The following is a 15,210-nucleotide window of genomic DNA, read 5'->3' on the forward strand; positions in this document are numbered from 1 at the left end:
GCCTTTTCATTGGCACTACTGTAATCTGCTTTGGGGGATAGACTGTGCTGTTACAGTCTCTATACGCGAAGATATGGCATGCATGCCAGTTACTTTGATTCAAGGGAAAAGTGCTAAGTGCCTTAAGAAAGGCTTAGTTTAAGTCCTGTAGTTGTTCACAGGAGGGGAGGAATTACTTCTGGGCTCAGGGAAAATTTTATGGAAGAGGAAGCATTTGAAAGGAGTCTTGCAGAATGGTAGAATTTGGATGTGCAGCGGTAGTTGTTGAGGAGACAAGGAAAGTTCAGTTACGAAAAATAGAGCAAGGCATGGAAGAAGGAATATCAGATATAGAGGTTGGTAAAAACATAGCATGTATAGGTGGATAATGAGAAATTATTATTGGGAACAATTATTCTAATAAATTATGGGAAATGTTGACTGCTGCATACATGGTCAGTTTTCCATTTTGTATTGAGTTTATTTTTTTAAATATTTGCCAAACAAATGTCTTTTTAAGTACAATTTCTTTCTTTCTTTACATATAAAATTTCAATTTTCATTGACTAGAGTAAGGATTTCAAGTTCAGATAACATAATTGACCTTCCCAGGTACTGGTTTATAGTTTTAGAGAGGGTCATGCAAAATATTTTACTATAGTCTTATTTTTTAAATCTGTGGTGGCTTATTTAAAGTAAACCTTCTATCTTTAGATAACTTTATTCTCCTCACACTTAGAAATTCCATCAATCCTTTAAATTGCACATTGATCTGAACTGTATCCCTATGTCTGTCTTTAAATGTCTTAGCTTTGTCTTCCAGGTCTTTCTTCTCTTTTGGCATTAGTGTTTGTTATTATTCACTACAGAATTTGTCTGACTTGGATATTTATTACTGTTTTTGCCCTAGATAAATCAGATAAATATGATCCACGTGATGTTGAAAGGCTACAGCAAGATGATAACTGGATTGAAAGTTACTTATATTGGAGACATAACGTTATAGATGAAACCCTGAAGATGCTTGATGAGAGTTTTCAGTGGAGGAAAGAAATGACTGTCAATGGTAAGCTTTTCAATTTAACCTTGACAGTATACTATCTCTGCATAAATGTTACTGTTTTACATTTATCTAGTAGTATGTTTGCAAATATTCTTGGCAATCTTCATAAACACCAGAATATAATGTTGTACAGAGACCCAGTAACACTTTGAAAGGAGCATCTTATGAATAAGTCTTAAAAGTGGTATCACTCATGGGGAAATCAGATCACCAGGGAGCAGAATCACACTCAGATTCTTCACTCACAGCAGAGTCTCTTAATCTGTGCTTGTTTAGTTTGGTACCATTAAACAATAGCAAGATAACATTTTCACTACTAGGCCTAGATGCTATTTGCCTGTTTTTCTCAGTTGGTACCTTATGTCTTTCTCTATCCCCAGAGTTTCTTGTGCTAATAAGTGCTCCATATAGAATTACTAAATGAATGGGGATCCCTTAAAAAAACAGACTTATCCCCAAGGATGCCTATGACAGTCTTCTCTTAACTTCTTGATTTCAAGGCCCAACTCTAAATTGAAATTTTCCCCCAAAATGGAAGTTTTAAAACTTAGAGGGGTTTTTATAATAGTCTTCAAGTATATGAAGAACTCTTCACAGGAAAGGTTACCCATTATGTCTCTCCTCCTAAAAATTTAACAGGAAAAACTGTCATAACTGCTGGTTTAGATGAAGTAGAAAGAAGGGTTTCCTGACCTTCAGGATTATAAACTCTGGTATGACTGAGTCTGGAGACTTTTTACAAAATAGTCAACAAATAAATCAAGAGCAGATACTCTCTCCTAGTCTTCAGAGTTGTAGAAGGAATCCATTAGAAGGAGAGTATTTAAAAATAATTTGATTGAAAATATAAAATCTGTGGGTAATTTCAACAGTGAAGCATTTATTAATCAAGCAAAGAAATACAATCTGATATTTATAGATCATTAAAGTGGAGAATAAACTTTTAAATTCAACAATAGTTTTTTCTTACATACAATTGCTAGTTTATAGTGGCATCCAAGCAGAGGTATGATAAAAGGTGGGTGGGGAAGGATAAATCTTTGAAAGTTCTCAGGGAACCATGTGAATGAAACAAAAGCTTTGGCATTTCCTGCCTTGCTCTGTTGATTCTCGGCCTCACTAGAGACTGGACAGGCCCTTTTTTGTTCCTCCTGCTAAAGGATCTAGCATTTATCTTGAAATATTTTCCAGCTTCCCCAAGATTATAAAATGTATTAGACTACTGAATATCAAACTTAGTAGAAAAATTGTACTTTACTAGACAAATCATAGTGATTTCTTTCATCAATTCTGAGGCTGTAATATAGATATTTACTGGCATGGTCTCTTGAAATTGTCCAATAATGATAATATTTGTTTGCAAGTCATTACTTGAAACACAACCAGAATATGAGAATGTATCCACAAAGTAATGGCTGACGTGTAAAGGGAAATGAGTTTTTTCCATTTCTCTCATCCATGTCTTTATGTAGTTTGTTTACTTAGTAAGAAACACCATTTTTATTGCCAGAGGTTCAAATATGCTTTATCTGTTTTTATATCAGAAACACTATATAATATTAACTTTTACATTGTAAATTTTCTTTTTAAAAGGCCCCTAAGTTACAATTACTAATCAAAGTTTATCACTTTTTAGACTTGACTGAATCATCCATTCCCAGATGGTTATTGGAAATTGGTGGTATTTATCTCCATGGTTATGACAAAGAAGGCAACAAGTTGTGTAAGTATATTTAACTTATGTACTTGCTTTTCAAGATTTTGAGATGTAGTTATCTATCTCAGCTGAATTAATGATAGGCAGAACTTTCTCCATGTGGACCACATGTCAAGTTTCTGACAATTGGGAATGGTTAGGGCCATCTTGACCAGCATCAGATACTTAGTTGTACATACTTTTTGCATTGTAATAAAGTAGGCAGTAAAAGCAAATGCCACATCCTGTAACACTGCCGAAATAATGTAATTCAGAGTCATCATCTTCTTTCTAATTTAATGATATTAAAATTCAACCCAGTATTTTTATGGAAAATCTTTTGACAGTTGCTAATGGTTGCTAAATGGACTTTTTTCCTTTCAAGTTTCCCATTTCTTCCTTAATCTGTGTGATAGCAGGAGGAACAGTCATAATCATTCCTGCTGTCCCAGTGACGCCCTTGTTACTCCTCTCTCCCCTTTGCCAAAAATCCAGTTTGGTTTGTACCAAGGCTGGGACTTGACAGGAGTGTCAGAGCCCGGTCTCGAGCAGACATCCTGCCAAGGCAGTTTCCTACACGGTCAGTGCCTGCCTTGCTTGCCCTCTGTTGTGGCCTGTGGTCCGTTCCTGTCCCAAGACTACTCTGTCAGCATTTTCCTCTTATTGTCAGCTCCTCCTTCTCAATAATCTTTTCTCCTTTCTCTTGTTCTATATGTCCTTTTCATGGGCTTCCCAGGCTTCATTCCTTTCTTGGCCTCTTGCTTTCCACCTGATACTGTCTCTGTGGGTGATCTCAAGTACATTGCTACCTTCAGCTGCCTCCCCTGAAACAGTGGAGACCCCACATCATCCCCAGGCTGTATGCACATACATACCCAGCTACCCACTGACTGGCCCCGCAGGATTGATTGTCAGCCGCATTGAACACAACACACAGCTAAACTGTGTCCCACCACCTGCCCTCCTTCTGTAGTGCCCAGCTCAGGCCCACAACCATTGGCTCATTCATCTGACATAGCTTCAATTTTAGCCTCTTCTCTGTTCTCACCAGCACTTCCTCAGTTCGGTGCCTAACTACCCCTGTGCCTTCCCAGGCCATAGCCTGTCGGGTTTCCTTCTCTGCCTCTTCAGTCTCCCCTCTGTGCTGCTGCCAAGAGATGTTGTAAATAGGAAAATCAAAACACCTTAGCATTTTATTCAGTCCTTCAAGCCCAGCCTTGTCTATTTAGCTTCTCCTCTCACCACTTGTCTCATTTTGTCTTTGCTGCCACCACTCTCAACAGGTTGCTATGCTTCACCTACGTGCACGACACCCACTCAGGCCTCCGTCATGCCTCTGTCCAGGCTTTTCCTCTGGATGGAACATTTTTTCTAGTGCTTGACAGACCAATGGCTTTCATTTTTGTTAAGCACACTCAAGAGTACTTTTTAGGTTATTGCCGAATGTTGTCTATTCACCCGTATTTTCTTTTCCCCCTTATTTACTAGTGAAGTTTGTTTATGTCCTAAGGGGAAAAAATAGTTTACCTTTCTGCTACTCTTTAAGGTTCACAAGTGCACACTATTTCTCGTTTCAAAGAAGGAAGAGATGTTTTTAATCTGAGAAACAAAGTGAATTATAAATGAAGAAAAATGTCAAGAGAAAGGAATGATATGTGTATAAAATAATATTATAATGCTATAAATATTTTTCTTATTTTTGGATAAGTCTGGATCAGGGTGAAGTATCATGTAAAAGACCATAAAACCATGTTGGACAAAAAGAAGCTTATCGCATTCTGGTTGGAACGTTATGCTAGAAGAGAAAATGGGAAACCTGTAACAGTGATGTTTGACCTGTCAGAAACTGGAATAAATAGCATAGTAAGCATTTTTCTTTGTATCATTGTTTATCATGTTGTTCTTCCTCTCTTCTGTCCTGCCTGTCACCCCTCCCTCCTACAACCAAATACTGCTATAAAATTGAGCTAACCAAGTTATGTTTGGGATTTATGTTTGTCCCCCTGCATTGTGAGTGAAGCCAAACATGGAGTGGGATTTGCAAAGAAATAAAGTTGTTGTAGTATTTGACATTGAATCTATAGATTCCCTAGAAATGTTCCTTGTCTAATACACAGTATGTAGAGGTAGGAAGTCAAGGCTGGCAGGGTAAGGTAGAGTGGTAACAGTAAACTTTTCTGTTAAAACTAATATCCTACAGCACTTAACCCTGTGCCTAGCACACAGTAATACACTAAATCAATATGGAGTAAAGTAATGTATGCTCTCTATTGTACCATTAGATTCGTACCATGTTTTGCAGTTGCGAGATGTTCACTTGAGTTTTGCTCTCAACAGCACTTTGTGATCTTGTTGGGTTGTTTTTTGTTCTTTTTTTGTGCTTTTTTGTTTGATTTGGTTAGTTTTGGAAACTAGTTTCCTTTAGGTGATTTTTGCCAAGCTTAAAATGTAAGTAAAACCTACCAGTCTCTAATTTGGGCCCTTGTGACCTTAGTGGTAACTACAAACCCTTCAGTAGCATGGGGCTCTGTGGGCACATTTATTAGAGCTATTGTCTCTACATTCAAACCTTGGCTAATTCTGGCAGCAGTGAAATGACATTCACACACCTGGCTGGGACAGTGTTGAAACCTTTTTGAAAATCCACTTGGCAGAGCATGTTAAGAACCTTAAAATGTTCATATTCTTACTCTTTGCTTGCTAACTCACTTCTGGAAATCCATTCTAAAAAAATGATTCTGTGTCAGAAAAAGCACTGTGCACCAAAATGTTTTTTAGTGTCATTTAAAATAGTGAAAAATTAGAAAAAAATGTAAATGTCAACACAGGGAAATTGTAAATTATGGTATGTGTAATTGATAGAGTATGTGTGCTATGTAAAATGGTGTTTATAAAGAATTGGTAGTAATATTAGAGAATACCTTTTTTTTAATGAATAATGAAAAAGGCGACAGGATTACATCATAGTGATACCTAGCCCAAAAGAAAGGAAACCTTACACATTAAAAAAAAAAAAAAACAGGCTAGAGAGAGCTGCTGGAGAGAACAAGAGTGTTTTTGGATGGTAGAACCACAGATTTCTTTTTTTCATCTATCTCTATTTATATTTTAAGAGTCCATTGCCCTGGATTTTTTCAATCTGGTTTCCATGTCAGTGAGTTTCAGATTACAAAGTAAATCCTTTTATACCCAAAATCTAAATCAAAATGCCTAGATAAATATCCCATAAGAATAAATCATGGTTATCCTTTGTGTATGATAGTTTTCTAATTATTAATCCAGAATCATGAAAAATAAATGTTAATGTTTTCTATTGCCAAATATAGAGGCAAGGAATTGAGCTGATTGTTTTCAAGCTACTTATGTCCTATCTCATTATCTTTTACTTATAAATAAGGTTTATTTGCGTTACTGAGTATTTAAATCATTGTTTTAAAATACCTGAATCTTAGTTATTTTTATATATGATTCACACAGGATTTAAGTTGGCTTATAAAGATGTATACAGAATTGCAAGGCAAAAATTTTTTTTTAATTATTTGTTAGAGTTGAGCCACTAATTTGACTCTAAGCGTTCAGCTGCCTGCCTGAAAGAAATGGAATCATTTAAAATTATTCATGGGCCATACTTTAAAACCAGTATCTTAGGAGAAATATATCCATTCCTGATACTTGAACTGGAGAGAAAAGTCTTTCATAGGTCCTCAAAGGGAGGACATTTTACAAGATAATGAATAGCACCCTTGAAAACATCCTCACAAAATGTAGAGCAATAAGTTTCATGGAGCTTTTTTATGTAGTACCCACAATATGCATACACACTGGCATCCTGTCAGATCCACTTGAATTAGCAGTAACTTGGGATTTTACAAGCAAGGCTATTCAATTAAATAAAAGATGAAAACAAGAATATTGGACAAAGCCTTTTTAGACAAAGTCTCTGGGGGCCACAGATTATATACTAAGGTAACCAAATTTTTATCCAACTAGTTATTTTGAGATATTTCTTTGACTTTTACGTAACTGCAAATTGTTAAACTCTATGCAGAGTGGATATGGTGATTAGTTATAAAGGTATTATTATATACTAGGATTTATCCCATAATAAATACTTAAGATAGTTAAGGATGCCTACTTTCAGTTTACTGGAGTTAAAGATGCTGCAACTCACATGCTAGGAATGACTTTATAAGATGCCTGATCAAGATTAGTAAGTCAGCCATGGAATGACATGGAATGAAATGACCCGTGTCAATGGTAACCCTAATAACCTAATTTCATGTTACTGTGTTCAAGGCAGTAGAACCAACAGACAGCTATGTTTATAAAGGCTCCCAGAAATTAGAGTCAATGAATAACACTGGAACATAAATTTTAAAATTCTAATTCTACTTCTAGCTCCCTAAATAAGAGGAGAGAAGCTAGAAGTGAAGTAGATACAGCAGGCCAATATGATCAGATTAACTGTTGTGTAAAAAGATTAATAAAATATATTTTATTGAGGCTATTATGAGGTATAGAAATTAGATTTAAAAAGCAAATATACCAGAATTTATATACATGTGTATTATCATTCCAAGTAGTCAGATTGTAAACTGTATACTTGTTTCAGTAATTCTTTAAATTTTCAGCAGATTTTTAGAATTTCTCAGCAGGGATTGCTTTTAGATCCATTTTATAATGCCATGTTACCTTTGCAGCCTCAAGCATCTAACTAGTTTGAGGTAACATGAATCATGTTGTTTTTTTTTTTAAAGATTTTACTTTTTCTTTTTCTCCCCAAAGCCCCCTGGTATATAGCTGTGCACTTTTAGTTGTGGGTCCTTCTAGTTGTGGCATGTGGGATGCCGCCTCAGCATGTCTCAATGAGCAGTGCCATGACCGCGCCCAGGACTCGAACTGGCGAAACCCTGGGCTGCCGCAGCGGAGCACACGAACTTAACCACTCAACCACGGGGCCGGCCCCAACCTGAATCATGTTTAAGCATCTGATTTCTTTAACTCAATTTTAGGACTGATTATTATAAGTAGCTTAATTACTTAAAACCTTAGTTCCTGGGAATATAGATATTTATATATGAGCTTATTTTTTGAAGAATTTAATAATTTTCTCATTTGTATTTAATAATTTATCACCTTTAGAAATGTACAATTTAACAAAAATTTAAATGTATAATCTTTATTTTAGGACATGGAGTTTGTACGCTTTATCATCAACTGCTTTAAGGTTTATTACCCTAAATACCTCTGTAAGTAACTTACTTCTTTATAAAAATATAATATATAGAAACTGTAGACAATGTCTGAGAATTGTGGAGCTTTATATTATTATAGACTCTAATACCTGAAACATTGTTTTATGATGAAGAGCTTAAATGTGTTCATAGAAATTTAAGTGCTTGTCCTAGTAGGTACAGGGGAAATTTTTCATAAATAATCATTGTCCTTTACAGTTAGTTTTTAGAGTTTAAGTTCTAAACTATATACATGGCATCCTGTAACACACAGGGACATAAAAACACCCATTTATTTCCAAGATTATCCCATTTTTACTCATCTTTAAACTGAGAAATTCATTTACAATAATATTTATTATGTGGAACTGCTTACATGCAAGAAACATATTGATGAAGTATACTATATGTTAAGCAATATCATACATAAAGTACACTGTGTTACTAATTGCTATTTAAAAATTGTCGTTAAGAAAACACTTGACTAGAGCGCACTACATTTGAATTTGTCATTTGGAGTTTATTTTTAATTGTGATTCTTCCAGGAATTACCTGAATGAAGAATTCCTAAATTTTACGTATTCATTTTTGACTTATTGGATTTATATGATAGTTTCCCCCTGGGGAAATCAAGATGCCATCCCACATAAATATTTTTAACTTCAGTGAGTTGAAAGTGAAAAGACAGACAAGAGGCAACAGGGACATCAGAAAGTGGAAACTCACAGATATGCCTGGGCACACCCCAGCAAATACCACAATGAGGGTCTTTGGGTCTCGTGACTCAGATGACACTAAACCATAAAATCCGCAAATCATCTTACTTTGGCATGCTTTCACATTTTTATTAATGTGAAGTGAGGAACAGACAAAAAGCATGGCAGATATTGAGGATCATCAGTTTTACCCCTAGTCGTATGCTCTGATGTCTTCAGAAAGAGTATTCATGAACGTTTTTAAGCGTAGAGAATGTCTAATTTGGGGAACCTGTAGGATCTGCCCTTCCTTCTGAATTCTTCTTGGAGCTAGCATGTACCCTGATTCATTAAGGCTTGCTGAGCAGTGCCAGTCAGTGGTCAGTAGGGAATCACTACTACGTGTTATTAGCTTATTTCTCTTATGTTCAAAATGCACATAAACTATCCACTTGTTTATTGAAATATCTAAAAGAGTTTGTGAAGAGCCATTTATAAATAGTATAAATATCATTATTACCTTATAGAACACATCCAAGATTCTTTTGAGGAAACTATTAATAAACTCATGGGTCTATATAAAGATGAATTGGGACACTTCATTCCAATTAACTAGAGATAATGAGAGATAATGTATATAGTCTACCTATATAATGTAGTTTCGCAGACAGTGAGTTTTGTAGAATCTTAAATTATGCTTCGAAATCTGTCATAAAATGTAACTATTAATTTCTTAAAATATTGAGTCCAAATCCTTTCAGGCATATCCTAGATAAAGAGTGAGGTGTTAAGCACCAGGGTACTTCTTTGCAGATACCTTGTTCTTTACATGTACTTTACTTGTCCTACATTGACATAATTATTTTAGGAGGTTCTCTGCTCAGAGAAGAATGAAATTGCATTTTGATTCATGTGGAATAGAAGAATGGATTGGATATCAAAAATTCCCTTTGTTGTTTCTGTTTCTTTCTCATGATTGTTAATAGGGCTGTTTAATATCTTCATCTAAGTATGCAAATAATACTTCTGTATACTTTGGAATTATTGGCTTCCTCGGGCTCATAATATTAAAAGTAGAAATAATTTTTGTTTTTTTAAACATAATTAAAAATGGGGGGGGCAACTGTGAGAATGGTTTAACATGTAATCTCTAGAAAATTATAATTCAAACTATAAATTAGATGTTGAAATTGTTTTAAAGTTCAGTGGACTTCAGTGCTAAGTTGTAAACGCTATGACGTGCCATATCCGAAGACTCTACTAACCCACTTAACTATTTTCTTTTGTGCCTTTTTGCAAACAACAAAAGCAATAAATGAATAAAAGAACAGGCTATTTGCCTAAGGACAGTGATGGTGCATTATTCATTTCCCACAAGCCATCCTCCTGGGTGGGCCCCTCACAATTATGAGAAGTTAGTTTGGTTCTGGCACCACTCACCCTTCATTCAATTAGAACTGAGTCAACCAGCTGAGTTTAGAGTTACATTTAGATTACCAGATTTTCTAGGCCAGGTATAAATGATATTACTATAGTGGTACTAAGTCACATTCAATGAATTTTTTTTCATCTTTCAGCAAAAATGGTGATCTTTGATATGCCTTGGATAATGAATGGTGAGTATATTACTTATACTTTCCTAAAACAAAGTGTCTGATTTCCTTTTTGCCAGTTTAGCCATATTTCTATGGTTGTTTAAAAAAATGTTTATATTGTGCTTGATATGTACTCTTAAGAGGCTGGAGCTAGAACACTCGAAGTCTATTCCTAAGCAAACTGGGCTAACATTCTACCCCCAGGCTCTGGGGACACCCATTAGTCATCTCTAAAAACAGCCTCAAGATGTTCAACCATTCAGGTAAGCTATAGCCAGAAGCCTCAGTTTGTCACCCCTATATGGGGTATGTCACAGAACACAGGCCTTGGTAGACTTTCTCATGAGCTTCAGGTGTTGAGGAAGAAGGTGGGATGAATATGAAATTTACTCTAAATTTCTGTAGTCACATAACTCTTAGAACAGTCGTTATATATTTTTGGTAAAAAAATTTTTCGAAAACATTGAAACACACTCTTTTTCAACTTTAATGTGATTGTAAATTTAGTAGTATTTTCGGAATGTTCATTTTCATTTGTTTGCCAAAGTCAGTCGTTACATAGAAAGCAATACAGAAAACCAACAAAACCAAAACTTGGTTCTTTGAGAAGTTCATTAAAATTGCAAACTTTACCTAATCTGATGAAGAAAAAAAGAAAGATTCAAATTATTAAGATCAAGAATGAAAGAAGAGACTTCACTATTGACCTTACAGTAATGAAAAGGATTATAAGGGAATACTGTGAACAATTGTATGCCAGGAAATTAGATAACCTAGATGAAATGGACAAATTCCTAGAAAGACACACACTACTGAAATGGACTCAAGAAGAATCTGAATAGAAGTATAACAAGAGAAATTGAATTAGTAATCAAAAAATTTCTCACAAAGGAAAGCCCAGGCCCAAATAGTTTCACTGGTAAATTCTACCAATCATATAAAGAAGAATCAACACCAGTCCTTTGCAAACTCTTCCACAAAACAGAAGAGGGAGCACTTCCCAACTCATTTTATGAGGCAAGTATATCCCTAATAACAAACATCACAGGAAAAGAAAACTACAGACTGGTATCCCTTATGACTATAGATAGAGCAGCTCTCAATAAAGTACTAACAAACCAAATCTAGCAGCATATAAAAAGGATCCAAGTAGGATTTATTTCAGGAATGCAAAGTTGGTTCAACATATGAAAATCAGTCAGTGTTATCCAACGTATTAGTAGTCTAAAGAAAAAAATTACATGGTCATCTCAGTAGACACAGGAAAAGCATTTGATAAAATTCTCTACTCTCATGATAAAAGCACTCAAGAAACTAGGAATAGAAGGTGCAAAGAGTTGGAACAACTGCAAAGTTAGGGGACCACCGTAATCCATATAGGACTACCCTCACTTTTCACACTAACTGTAAGTTCAAGAAGTTCCCAAAACCACCCTCAGGTTCACTAGAATGACTCAAAGAACTCGCTGAAAGCTATATATCACTGTTACTGTTCATTACAGGAAAGGATTCAAATTAAAATCAGCCAAGGGAAGAAGAACATAGGGTAGAATTCAGGGAAGTACCAAATGTGGAGCACAGTACTTTTCCAGCCTCAATTGGTGGCAGTACCCCTAGAGTATTGCCAACCAGGCAAGCTCACCCAAATCTCAGAGTTCAGAGCCAGCCCTGATGGCCTACTGGTCAAAGTTCAGCATGCTCTGCGTCAGTGGCTTGGGTTCAGTTGCCAGGAGCAAAACCACACCACTCATCTGTCAGTAGCCATCCTGTGGTGGCGGCTCACGTAGAAGAACTAGAAGGACATACAACTAGAATGTACAACTATGTACTGGGACTTTGGGGAGGGAAAAACAAGGAGGAAGATTGACAAGAGATATTAGCTCAGGGTGAATCTTTCCCAGCAAAAAAAAAAGGATTAAAAAAACATCTCAGTGTTCAGAGTTTCTACCGGGGCTTTGGTACATAGGCCTGACTGATTGATCACATGGTTGATATCAGTCTCCAGTCTCTCCAGAGGTCTGCTGATACTGTGTGACCCAAAGCCCTCACCGTAAATGATATTGTTCCAGTGTGTCCCGAGGTCCCCAGGCAAACAAAGACTCTCCTATTAGGCATGAAGATTACCTCCTAGAAGCTGAGGGCAAAGTCTAGACCTTTCTTTGAATAAGGTTAATTCTTCACAGAAGAGAACTTCCTCAGCCTGATAAAGGGAATCTATGTAAAACCTGCATCTATGGAAACCCACAACTAATATCATACTTAGCGCTGAAAGAATGAATGCTTTCCCCCTAAAATGAGGAAGAAGACAAAGTTGTATACTCTCACCACCTATATTGCCAGGGCACTTAGGCAAGAAAAAGAAATAAAAGGCATCCAGATTGGAAAAGAAGTAGTAGTATCTATATTTGTAGGTGACATAATCTCCTATATGGAAAATTTTAAGGAATACACACAGAAAAAAACCTATTAGAACTAATAAATGAGTTCAGCAAGGTGACAGGATACAAAGTCAATACACAAAATCAATTATATTTCTATACACTGGTAATGAATACTCCAAAAAATGAAATTAAGAAAACCTCCATTTATAATAGCATCACAAAGAATAAAATACTTAGAAATAAAATTAGTAAAAAAAAGGTCAAGACTTATACACTGGAAACTATAAAACACCATTGAAGGAAATTCAAGACCTAAGTAAATAGACATCTCTCGTTCATGGAGTGGAAGACCTAAAGTTGAGATCTTGATACTTCCTGAATTGATGTACAGATTCAATACAGTCCTTGTCAAAATCCCAGCTGCCTTTTTACAGAAATTGACAAGCTTATCCTTAAATTCATATGGAAATGCAGAAGACCCAGAGTAGTTAAAATAGTCTTGAACAACAAAATTGGAGAACTCACACTTCTTGATTTCAAAACTCACTACAAAGCTATAGTAATTAAGACATGGTACAGACATAAGGATGGGCATATAGATCAACAAAAAGAATTGAAAGTCTAGAAATAAATCCTAACATTTATGGTTAATTAATTTTTTGGTAGTGGTGCTAAGACAATTCAGTGGAGAAAGAATAGTCTTTTTAATAAATGGTACTGGGACAACTGAATATCCACATTCAAAAGAATGAAGTTGGACCTCTACCTCCCATGATATACAAAAAATGAACTCAAAATGGATCAGAGACCTAAATGTAAAAGTTAAAACTATAAAACACTTAAAAGAAACCTTAGGTGTAAATCTTTGTGACCTTGGATTAGGCACTGATTTCTTAGATATAACACCAAAACAGCACAAACAACAAAAGAAAAAAATAGAAACATTGGATTTCATTAAAATTTAAGACTTTTGGAGGAGAAGATCCAAGATGGCGCCGTGAGTAGTCCTCTTTGTCTCTCCCCCTTCGAGTCTACAATTATTTGGACACTTATCGCTTGACAAAGGATATCCAGACAGCATCTCAGGACGTCTGAGAGACCCACGCGACTATACATCGGAAGGCGGATGGACTTTCCTCCGGGAGGATGTGGAAATAGGTGAAAACTCTCCGACCCCGACGAGCAGCCTAGTACCCGCAAGCGGCTTTCTTCCAACGGACGCCCCCAGAGGATCTACACACATCTAGGGCAGGAGCGAGCACACAACAGAGGAGCGACGGTGGAAACAGGTGACCAGAACCCTACCTAAACCCCCCGCAATTACTCCTAAACACAGAAGGAAACTTTGGAGTGGCACACCTGAGCCCGCAGGAAGAGTCTCTCCCCGCCATTGGCAGGGAGTCCCCGCCGGGTGTTCGCGGCGCCCGGAGGGTCCCAGAGAGAGTCGCTGAGGGTACGGAGGTCTCCCAGCTGCCGTGGAACTAGGGATTGCCGGAGATCTCGGAGAGGACCGGGGCTGGGGGAAGTTTCAAAGGCCGGCTCTGCAACCCGGACGGGAAGCGCCGGAGTTCCGCCCGGGCAGCAGACAAAACTCTCTGTCTGCCATTAGCAGAGGGGCCACGCCGAGCATTCACGGCTCCGGGAGAGGCCCGGAGAGAATCCCAGAGGGCGGGGCGACCCCCAGCTGCCGTTGCCCGCCCCGTGGGACTAGGGATTGCCAGAGATCTCGGAGAGGACCGGGGCTGGGGGAAGTTTCAAAGGCCGGCTCTGCGACCCGGACGGGAAGCGCTGGAGTTCCACCCAGGCAGCAGACAAAACTCTCTGTCTGCCATTAGCAGAGGGGCCACGCCGAGCATTCACGGCTCCGGGAGAGGCCTGGAGAGAATCCCAGAGGGCGGGGCGACCCCCAGCTGCTGTTGCCCGCCCCGTGGGTCTAGGGATAGCCGGAGATCTCGGAGAGGACTGGGGCTGGGGGGAGTTCCAGAGACCCAGCTTCGTAGCCTAGGGGGAAACCCTACAGGCTCACAGCAGCCTTAGGGAAAGCCTCTGCACAGCACCAGTAGAAGGCACCCAGCCACCAGCCACAAGGCTGGAAGACCCCAGGGCAAAAGCAGCATATAGCTAGGTGAACTAACCACAGACTGTAGAAGATGCCAATAGCTCTCCTACGACCCATAGAGGACAAGTGAGATTTTTGTGGGTGCCGACAGCAACGGAGCGACAAATATAAGTGATCCCACCCCTGGCCGCTGGAAAAGCCCATAACACCGTTGCAGACCCCAAGGAGAGAGCACATCTAGGTGGGCTGCAACAGTAGGCACCAGCAGCCTGAAGCCCCCCTGTGACGGCCCCCACAGCAGAGGAGGGAATCCAAAGGGCCACTGTGGCTACAAGGAGGGGCCCAGGCCCAGTTAGCAACTGCGGACAGGGTTCCTGGTTGGTGCATTATAAACAGCTGCTCCCCCACTGCAGCAGCTGAAACAAGTGAAAGGAGCAACTAAACTCTATCTCCATGCGGAGGCACAAATCAACAACAAGCAATATGAAAAAATACATTAAATCTCCAG

General features: G+C 38.0%; 1 protein-coding gene across 3 annotated transcripts in view; it reads left to right on the forward strand.

The window, feature by feature from the left end:
* MOSPD2 (motile sperm domain containing 2) overlaps positions 1-15,210 on the forward strand; it is a 60,328-nt gene that overhangs the window by 16,738 nt on the left and 28,380 nt on the right. For all 3 annotated transcript variants that reach the window (XM_001917193.6, XM_005614002.4, XM_070256946.1), the window contains 5 exons: positions 890-1,045; positions 2,679-2,765; positions 4,447-4,601; positions 7,927-7,987; positions 10,245-10,283. In XM_001917193.6, coding sequence (XP_001917228.1) covers positions 890-1,045; positions 2,679-2,765; positions 4,447-4,601; positions 7,927-7,987; positions 10,245-10,283 — 498 coding nt within the window. The remainder of the gene's footprint in view (positions 1-889; positions 1,046-2,678; positions 2,766-4,446; positions 4,602-7,926; positions 7,988-10,244; positions 10,284-15,210) is intronic.

The sequence above is a fragment of the Equus caballus genome, chromosome X, assembly GCF_041296265.1.
Source record: "Equus caballus isolate H_3958 breed thoroughbred chromosome X, TB-T2T, whole genome shotgun sequence".
Lineage (NCBI taxonomy): Eukaryota > Metazoa > Chordata > Mammalia > Perissodactyla > Equidae > Equus > Equus caballus.